Source organism: Varanus komodoensis, unplaced genomic scaffold (assembly GCF_004798865.1).
Source record: "Varanus komodoensis strain SLA01 unplaced genomic scaffold, ASM479886v1 scaffold1, whole genome shotgun sequence".
NCBI lineage: Eukaryota > Metazoa > Chordata > Lepidosauria > Squamata > Varanidae > Varanus > Varanus komodoensis.
The window spans coordinates 102268831-102279493 of record NW_025335268.1 but is presented as its reverse complement, the minus strand read 5'-3'; the positions used below and the strand labels follow the sequence as shown (position 1 = coordinate 102279493).

At 46.4% G+C, this 10663-nt stretch overlaps 1 protein-coding gene across 1 annotated transcript; it reads right to left on the bottom strand.

The window, feature by feature from the left end:
* Positions 1-6755: 6755 nt before the first annotated feature.
* Positions 6756-9191, bottom strand: ADRA2A (adrenoceptor alpha 2A). Its single transcript, XM_044438637.1, has one exon. The coding sequence runs from the start codon at positions 8715-8717 to the stop codon at positions 7347-7349; it is 1371 nt and encodes a 456-aa protein (XP_044294572.1). The 5' UTR covers positions 8718-9191; the 3' UTR covers positions 6756-7346.
* Between the last annotated feature and the right edge of the window lie 1472 nt (positions 9192-10663).

The window sequence follows — 10663 nt, the reverse complement described above, 5'->3', positions numbered from 1 at the left end:
ATGCAGGTATTTTTCCCAGGGTACTGATTGCAATAAAGTAATAATATGCAAGGACTTTGAACTTCCCAAGATGGGAATGAACAGAAAAAGCAATGGTTTACTGCTGGATTACCATCTTCTCCAAATTATCAGCCAATCTTACCCAGAGTTTGGGTAAACAAAACTATTGCAGGATTTAAAAACATATAGCTAGGATCCTGTACACCACGGCAGATACATTTACACAGGGCAGTCGCTTCATTGGGTCAAATATGCTCTGCGTAACGTGACACAAACTTTGAACAGTTCAGAACTCTGCAGCCAGATCTAAGTCTGGAGTCAGCGGGACTGACATTTGGGGGCAATTTAGGTCCAGCTTCATTGGCTTCCAATTTGTTTTTGGCCTCAATCCAAGGTGCTGGCTTTGCCTTTGAATGCTGCAAATGACCCACAACCTGTATTTGAGGAATCACCACTTCCCATAAGAATCTGCTCCCAGTTTCTGAAGCCTTGTCCTTCCACCAACAGCAACCTAGGCCAGGAGAAAGGGCCTTTTTACTCAAGCCACATAAAGGGTGAACTAGCCACCCAAGAGAGGTTTCTCTGATTCCCTTTGTTCTGCAAACAGACAGGAAGGTATTATTTTTAAACAGACTTAAATTTTGCTATTTTAGCAGGCACTTTGAATGTACTGATGCAGATAATGGCTTTCATAAAACTGTAGAAGTGGGGGGGGTTCTTGCTGTTTGTTTAGCTTTATTGTTCAAATTGTTTAAAAATGTTTTGATGTAATCTTTTTATTTACAAACTACCTTGAGTTTGATCTTAGCATTGTGAGGTTGGCTATAAGTGTCTAAATAAAGAGCAATCTTGCTGTTTCTTTATCCAATGAGCATTTGGATGAGAGGCCATCCAAAGTGACCATTATCACAGTATTTGGAAGTAAGTTCTATTTATTTCAGGAAAATTTGATTTCCATACAATCCCACAACCTATAGAAACAACACAAACCTATGCACACACTCCTGTACCTGTGTTTATATATGCTACAAATACAGAGGACTGGCTGCAGGCCAAGTTATATCCCACTTAAACAACTGGGAACCACGTTAGCCCTAATTCACTCGTTCTGTTCATTTCAAGGGAACGAGGTATGTAGTATGTACTTTCCCAATACTTAGTGCCTATAAAGAGTTTATCCTTTTCAAATGGATATCTGTGCGGCCTAAAACGTCAACTGGTCATGTACGCATCACAGTTGGGGGCTCTGCAGCTCACTACATCAGACTCTGACAAAAGATGGCATTCTCTTGCCGGCCTAAGTAGATTCAGGATCCAGCCCCAGAACTCTCATGTTACATTACATGGTATACAATGGTTTGGAACCCACTGCACTGTAATGACTCTGCCTAAGGATTTCATCAGGCTGCAGCAAGGGACATCACAAGCAGAGAGAGCACCGACTCTTCTGAGAAGCCAGTTCCATTACGCTCAACTTGCCCGCATCACTTCACCAGGCTGCAATGAGGAAGAGGAGGGAAGCAGGACCACTCTGCTGAGAGATTAGCAACATTTGACTTCTCCCATCCTCGAACAGTTCTGTTCTAACTGGATGTTATACCAACTTTTTAACTAAGAGCAGTGCTTGAGGTTTTTTTCCCCCTCCTCCCTCCGCATCTCTTTTCCTTTCAAGACATGTATTTTTTATTGTTAGTCTGTATCAGCTTTGCTGGGCATTTTTCCAACTGAAGAGCAAGGTCAAAAGAAAACAGCTTGCAATAAATAGGACAAAACATCTGGGAGCTATCATTGAAAAAGTTCCTGAGAATCCCCTAGTTCCATCATTTCACAGGGCTTAACGAATCAGGTTAAGCCTACCATGGAAGGTATCCTCCGGGGTGATTTTCAGGGTAGCCACAGATGTGAGCCCCTCCCAGAGTCTGCAACAGCAAGCGTCTCTCTAGCCCCACCAGCCACATTGTATAGCGTGGCCTAGAACATGGCTGTGAGGCCCTGCAGCCTGACTATCCCCAGGGCAGGAGCAAGGGGCAACACTGAAGCACCGGAGCCTGGAGCGGCATTAAGGAAAGAAGCAAGGGGGCAACAGAAGAGCAAGTGAGATGAATGCTGAGTAATTCAGAAATGCCCTTACAAGAGAAGCAAAAGCCTCTGAACAAGGCTGCCTGATGAGCAGAGAGCTGGGACCTGTCCCCGTATGGCAGGTGTATGTCACTTGATTTATATTCACCTCAGCAGAAGGACACCAGCCCGGCATGATTTGTTCCCTGCAGTTTAGTTGTTCTTTATGATCCAGACTGCCAATCTGTCATACAGTAACGCCTACGCTTGTCTCACGGGGTCTACTTTTTCCTCACACGGTTAGAAATCTGAAGTGTGAATGCAACAACTACAGGAGCCGTGTTCGGGCGTTCAGGTCTTCATACAGTGAGAATGGCATGCAGGGAAAGCAGGGGCGCAATAGCTCATCCCGCCCCCTCCATGGCAAGATCTCTGTTGCCTCCCCACACTTTGTGGGAAACAGAGAAGACACTGGTCAAGGATGGGAACCCCCCCCCCAACAAGCCTTGCAGAACCGCCCTTGATGAGGAGGCTGCAGGCATGGCACAAGCGCTCTGCTGTCCAAGAGGCAAGGACTCAACCCAAGGGAGGTCCTGGGGCTGGCACAGGTATCCCTGCAGGTCCACCCAGCAGGCAAGGACACAAAGATTGTCCTTCTTGATCCTGAGGGAATATATGCAAATCTATAGAGCCAGCTAATACCTTCCTTAGGACCAACCAATCCACAGAATTGTACAAGCTTTCAGGTTGCACAAAATGCTTCAACAGGCAAAATGAAATAAAATAAGGAATAGGGAAAGAAAGTCCAAAAAAATGCAAAATGATCAAGTTGTAGGGTGGGTTTTTCAGAAATCTAAACATGCATAAAATTAGGTAGTGATACATGTTGCAAGCATTTGATTACAACTAGCGATGACTTGTGTGACGTAGAAGCAATGGGTGATCTTCCTCTCCAAAAGCACATAGGGCTGCTTGCAAACTATCCTACAGATCTATTGAAAGAGGAGCCAGATTGGCAGCTGGCTCTTGGGTGCAGACTTGATGGCAGCTCCATATTTGCAGTCCCATAAAAGAATTGACTGCATACTTACAGCACCATAATTAATGAACGGCTCCTCACCATCACTTACTATGGTTATGCTGTTTAAACTCAAGTAGCTGCCTGTATTTCTAGTTATCTATCACCCAAAAGGCAGACACCCTCAAGGTGGTTTACAATTATGAAAACCCAAACCGAAAATAAAACAAGGAGAGTTGTACAAGGGACATGTGTTTATGATCAACAGAGTGCCGTGTTGCTTTGAGCATGGGAAGCAAAAAGAATAATGTATGTGAGTAAACATAATGGAGCTGAATCCCTGAGAATCAATAACAATCTAAAAGCAAAAACACAATCTTGGCGGTTTATGAAGAGAACGACTTCAGTATTTCTTTCCATACAGCTGTAATGTATTTCTGACTGTAATTCTGCTTGTGGTTAATTAAAACGAATCATCTCTCAGTCTTGTGCAAATGTATCTTTTTCTCCTTACACTACCTGGCATTTGGCTGAATGCAAGCACTGTTTTCACTTCTAATCGCTTTTGCTTGCACTTGTGACCTAATTAATTAGCAGTCCAACAGCAGTTTTAAAATACTCCACTGGAACAATATTTCATTTTAGAGAGAGACAGGAGGAGGGAAACACAACCAACTTAAATATGCAGAATAAACTGTCCACACAATAAGCCCTAATCCTTGTTCTTTAAGAGGTACATGAATGGCTTTGCTGTGCCATGAAAGAAGAAAGGAAAATAATATCAAAAGCTTACTTGTCAGTCTGTCAGTTCACAATGAACTGAGCCATTGTTCTGTCCTAATATGAGGCACAAGGACTTATGCAAACTACAAGAACCTATTGCAGTATGTACTTTAAGAGGTCAATTCCCCATTAGTCAAGAAGTCCTTTAACCTATGAGCTATTGAAAACACAGATAATTGAGATTTCACATGCTTTTTTGATGTGTAAACTTATTTATTTGTTTGTTTAAAAAGCTGTTACAGCCATTCTGCTCACATGTACCATTCTCTCTCTTTTTTTTAAAGTACATAAATGGCATTATGTAATTATGAGGAAGTTGTACCAGGTGCAATTCCGATTTTAAAAATACATTCCCAGAAGAAAAAATAAGGCATTTTCCATTTGTTTCATAAATGGATACATTATACTTAATACTGAAGTCCTAAAACAAGCAGGGTACAGTCCTCACACAAGCGTCTCCTGCCAGAGACCAGTTAACATCTTGTTTACACTACTGAAGATGAACTGGCTAATGCACTGCGACTTCTCCTGCCTTAAAAATTTTTCAACCCAAAACAAGTGTCTCATGAGTGCTTCATCACACATATTGCCCCTGGGCATGGAGAGGCCCATTAGCTTCAGTGATACTGCTGCACATGTACAGGAATGTGAACAGGAGACGGCTTCCCCCATTCACAGTAGCAGAGCTGCTATCCTGGGCAAGGGAGCTCCATACCTGGGCCTAGGTGGCTGCCATTCTCATTTCTGTAGAGCACCATCATGATCAGGCTCTGAGCTATACCACACTCCAGAGAAATCACAGCTGCAGGGGTTACTGCCACATCTGGATCTGTGGCTTGTGGTTTTAAGTTACTTTTATAGCAATTTAAGGAAGCAGATTCAGAAGACCATCCTGCCCATTTTAAGGGACATTTCAGAATAAATCAAGGGCTGGAAAAATGCATGTTTGGGCCATTTGTGTATAACTGCTCAGTGAATTCTAATTAGGCAACTGAGCTGTTTGCCATCTGGGATTTTTTGAGACCAGTATCTCAACTGCAGACTGGCCAATCTTCCCAGGAACACTCTGACAAGATCATGAGCAAAGGAGGTGTAATGACATATTGTGCCCATGGATGAAATGGTTTGCTCTGTTACCACACGATGTCATAAGAGAAAGCAATGATGCAACCCACTTGCCCCAAAAGGAAAGTAAAACTTCTCCGTGTCTAATCCTCTTCTCTGTCTAGAAAGTGGTAAAGGTTATGATATTTCAAAAATGAGTTGTGCTGAGTGGGGGAAATTACACAACTTTTGTTTATACTGCATTTACTGCAAAAAGATGCAAGAAAAAATGTATTAACATATTCTAAACAATAGTGCAAAGGAAAAAATAAATACCAGTCCAGGCCCTGGTTCCTTTCTAAAATTTGCCACAGAATTACTGCGGTGCTGATGGACAATTTAGAAGGTGGCACTACTCTCTGGATAGCAGTCTGGAATTCAACAGAAAGGCTTTCTTCCCACTGTAAAATTCTTCTTTTTTTAAAAAAAAATGTTAAATTCTGTGTTTAAAACATTCTATGTAAATGTTTGTATCAGGTCTTCCAAGCATAAAGCAAAGTCAAAATTGTAAAGAAGTAACACCTCTTATGATAAATGCTAAGCCATCATGTTCTTCCAATAGGTATTGTATTTGACAGCTCTGTGTTGCCTGGACTGCCTGACAAATATTTCAAACCTAAGAGGCACTACCTAGATTGGATGCCTGCTCTGACTGAATTAGTGAAGGTGTGGCAGTATGAAAAAGGGCCATCTGTTATGTCTGAAACGATGCCATCAGTCCACCAAATAAAAAGGTTCCCTAAAAATTAGGAAGCCTTCCCCAAACTGGTGTTCTGCAAGTGGATTGGTGCACAATTCCATCATCCCCAGTCAATGATGCCAATTGCCTTGCTGGATGGGGATTAAGGGAATCATCGTTCAATCCATCAGGAAGGTACCAGGCTGGGGAAGAGGAGTCTGACAACCTTATGACTGTGAATATAAGTACTTTTTACCACCATTCCCCACACGAGAGTCACTGTGAGCTGTTTTAACTGACAATATTGTCATAATGCCTGTCTCAGCCTGGCGTCTTATACTTGAGGGCACAGGAATGGGGGCAATGGATTTAAAAGATGTCCCTGAATCCCCTCCTCCACTTTATAATCTTCAGGTTATTAGCATGTTGGAACAAGGAGGTAGTGGACTCTTCTGAAGAAATCAGTTAACAAAATTATTAACCCTTTTTCCTGTGCCATTAGGAATTCTTACATATCACAAACAACAGAATTATACCATTCACTTTCTTCTTCTTCTATGTTCCTTTCTAATATTCACTGAAGGACAAAACAAATAAAATTGCACCAAATCTAAAACTGGAAGAATGAAATGGACATTTCTGTCATACCAAAACAAAAAAAGAAACCCACCCCATCCCACCAAAAAGTGTTCTCGTGCTTGAGAGAAGTTTCCCCGTGCAGCACAGCTAGCACAAATGAAAAGGTGAAAAATCAATGTAAATCACATAACAGTGTAAAGTAAAACAAAAGGTTTCATCTGTCATATTATCTATTTACAGCCAAAGTTAGAGGAAATAAGTTAGCATTGAACATATATCAGCAGAAGGACATAGAGGGAGAAGTACTTTTTATTAACCCTTAAAGATCCCAATCATTTTTGGGTACCACATGTTAGAAAGCAGCTTTTATGCTGGTTGTGGCACTTTTAATATTTCCTTTTAATAGTAGTTTCTTTTGGTTGATGGCAAAATAGGAGATACAGTCTTTTAACATTACTCCATAGAAAAAGACAACACAAACATGAAATAGAACCAAAATTACATGGAGGGAGTACAATAAAACACTGGCCATTGTCAAGTTTATGTTACCAGTTTTATAGCCCAAACTCCAACACCACATTGGAAATCTCAGTCTTTAATACTATCATATTTTAAGATTGATGAGAAGGCTCCAGTGGTCCATTCAGATGTTTTGCTTTGTTTTATACATATACTTCGACTTCCCAAGTAATAGTTAAAGCGGTTTCAGAGCGGATTTCTCCTACAAAAGTTAAAGATGTACAGAATAGATCTCAAACGTGCAATACTGTAGTTTTACAAGGATTTCAGGGACATGGGGAGGAGGCAAATAGAAAGAAAGTGGTTTTGAAAGATATGACTTCTTTCAGTTCTGTTCCTTTCCCCACCCAGTTGGTTTGTTTCAGTTTGCAAGAAGTCAATTTTAGAAGTGTACAGAAACAATACATACAAACAGGTCTTTAAATCCATCACTGAGCAGGAATCTATCTACTTGGATTGAGGCTTTGCATTAATGTTTTAATCATTTCTTCTCACCTGAAGTCTTTGAGGAGTCAAAGCTCAGTAATCAGATTAAGAGGTCAGCCACTTCCACAATCCAGCCAGAGCAGAGCCTGAGAAAAACAGCAAACAAAGCCAGGCCCTTCCTCACACAATCCTTTTTCGGTCTATTCTGCAGAGGATCTTTTTAAAGGATCTCCTGAAGTCGTGGTTGAAAATAGTGTAGATGACAGGGTTCAGGGAGCTGTTGCAATAACCAAACCAGAAGAAGAACTTGAAAAGGGTATCAGGTACAAAACAGCTCTTGCAAACAGCAGTCAATGTGTAGGTGAAGAAGAACGGAAACCAGCAAACCACAAATACCCCTATCACTACTGCAAGCACAAAGGTGAAGCGCTTCTCTCTGTTCTGCCTGCCCCTCCATCGGGAAGCTTTGGCGTTCCTCTCCTCCTCTGATCGACTGGGCAAGCTGTCCCCAGGCTTGATCTGGCTTAGCTTGGTTTTCCCCTTGCCTCTCTGTGGCCTCTCTGGTTTCCTGGATGGATGATTCTCATTGTGTTCGGAAGAGGAGGTGTCCTCCAAGTCTATGCCATTGACTTCTTCCCTTACCTGGCTCCCTCCTGCCACAGCCGCCGTCTCCCCATTCAGTTTGGTCGCGGCAGGCATGTCCTCCTTGTCAGCCAGCCCATTCTGCCTCCTCTCTACGGCCTCTCCTCTCTTGCCGGGAGGCACGCGAGTTCTCCTCTTTGCAATCTGGTAGATGCGGACATAAACAAGAATCATGATAAGGCAAGGAGCGAAAAACGAACCAATGCTGGAAGATATGATGTACCATGTCTCCTTGTTGATACTGCAGCTGGGTAGCTTGCTCTCTGGTTTCAACTCAGTTTGTTCACTGAGGGGACTCTCAGGCTCACCCTGCTTCATGATGGAGATGAGTGGTGGGAAGGAAATGACTGCTGAGATGACCCAGACGAGGAAGATAATACTTTTGATGCGTCGGGGTGTGCGCTTGAGGTTGTATTCAATGGCCTGGGTGATGGACCAGTAACGATCTAGGCTGATGGCACAGAGGTGTACAATGGAAGAGGTACAGAACAGTACATCCAAGGCCAGGTAGATCTCACACCACACCTTGCCAAAATACCACTGACTCATCACTTCGTTGGCCAGAGAGAAGGGGATGACCAGGGTGGCCACCAGGATGTCAGCGGAGGCCAAGGACACCAGGAAGAGGTTTTGTGGGGCCTTGAGCGCCCGGCTAGTGAAGACAGCAATGATGACCAAGACATTGCCAAAGATGGTGACGAGCATGAGCAGCGTAGCGAGGCAGATGAGAACCAGTGTGGTGGGTAACGGGTAAGGAAGGCTGTCCTTCTGCCCACCATCACTCCCATTCAGGCTCCTGTTGCCATCCATGTGCTGGAGGTGGCTGTTTCCCTCCAGTGGTGGAGAGTGCAGGTGTGCCAGGGAAGAGATTCCCCCTCTCTCAGTGAACGGGCTCTCCAGGTAAAACATCAACCCCGGCTCTGCTGCTTGTTGACCCCCAAGACACACCCAACTAGGAGAGGGAGAAGCAGAGACCACGGAGCCTGGTGGATCTGAGCAGCCTGATCTTTCTCGCAGAAAGTGGAGGCACAGAGAAGTCTTAATCCAATCAACTGCTGCAACAGCTGCGTTCAGCTTCCACAGTCCCCACCGCTTTACTCTACTGATGCGAGGCGCAGCTACATAAAGGGAAGGGGGTCGGCTCCGACCCGGCGATGTCCGCCGGATCTTCCTTCGGCCAGCAAAGCGCGGATCACTTCTGCCCTCCCCTGCCCAACTAGATCATCTCCAGGCAGATCGGTGGGGCGAAGAAGCGCCCTCCTTCCTCATCTCCCCCAGCCTGTAAGGGGAGGAGGACTTCTTAAGAGACCGTGCTGGGCAGACAAAAGTTCCTCCTCTTACCTTCGGACTGGAGAAGGGAGGGCCCCAGAGAGGGGCCAAGACGCGCGGTGGGGCGCCAGGCGCTTCCTCTCCCAGCAAAGGCGATCCGAGACCGGCGGGAGGAGGAGGAGGAGGAGGAGGAGGAGGAGGAGGAGGAGGAGGAGAAGGAAGGGGCGGCAGATAAATGCCACTCAGTCCCGGTGCGCGTGGGAAAAGGGAGGAGCGGCTCGCCGGACCGCTGGAGCCGAGAAGATCTCTCTGCTGGTCGCGGAGCCGGTGCTGCCCGCTCAAGCGCTGCCTTCCTGGCTCCCGGTTAGCTTTATAGCCCGGGATCGGTCCGGCGGAATCAAGCAGCAGCGTCAACGCCACGTGGGGACAGCCCCCCGCGCGCTTCCCCGCCTCTGCCTCGCCAGCGCGCCGCGCTTTCGCTCCTCGGGGAAGGAGAGGCGCTCCGGCCCGCTGGCCCTGCCGCCGCCTCCAGCCCGAGGACCGTGCCCGCTTTTCCCCAGCGGCGCGCTGGCCCGCCCGCCCGCTCGCTCCTGCCGGGGCGCGACTGCTCGCTCGCTCGCTTCCCTCGCGCGGAAGCGCCGGCGACACGCCTCGCCGGCCCGCACCTGGCGCCCCGGCACCCGCCCCGCCGGGCCGCGCGCGCCCTTCCGCACAGCTCCCGGTTGTGCGCGCCCGAGCGCACCCGCGCCGCCTCGACCCGGCGGGAGTTGGCCCGAACAAGTTGGACGAGACTGGACGGCCGGTCGCTCTCAGTGGCTGTTGGGCATAGGAGGCTCGGGAACGTCGCTTCACAGCCCTGCGCTCTACTCGCGCACTACATGTGCTTGGCACAAGTATTTGCACTCCTTACCACTCACGGCCGTGCTTCACACTCACGCCTAGTATGTACACACTGTTCAACTGTAACCAAGGACGGTGCATTCTGGCTAGTAGGGTAGAGGACAAGGGAGTCCACGGAAGGCGGAACGAGGGACGAGTAACCCAACGAAGCTCTTGGTGACAACAGGGGTACAATATACGGAATCAGTGCCTTGAGCGCGCTGTTCTCTGCTTCGGCACAAACCCGTGTCACAAAAACGCAAAGCGAAGCTGGGAGAAACAAACAGCCTGGGAGTGGGAGGTGCTCAAGACCTCAGGCACACACAAACCCACTTGCCTCCCCATCCTCTTCCTCTCCATCTTTCCCTGCTTGCTTGCTCCTTCCCACACAAACCATCTTAAATGCAACACCAGTAACAGCTACCTGAGCTGCCCTTTCCAAGCCTCCTATTTCTTTTGGGAGCTGAACAGGTGCAGATGGGAAAGGAGAATTAAAACCCAAACAAGTGTACTGATTGGGTATTGGTGACCAAAAGGGCTGTCCTGTTCACAGAACACATCTCTGGGTATTGACTGGATCTCCAGCAGCCAATTAGGCCCATATTTGGAGATCTGGCAGCCCCACAAAGAGAATTGCTGTGGCTCTGCCTCTTGCCTCTTCTTTCAGTTAGAAGTCTTGAACGCCTTAGGACAGGGGCATGGCTTCC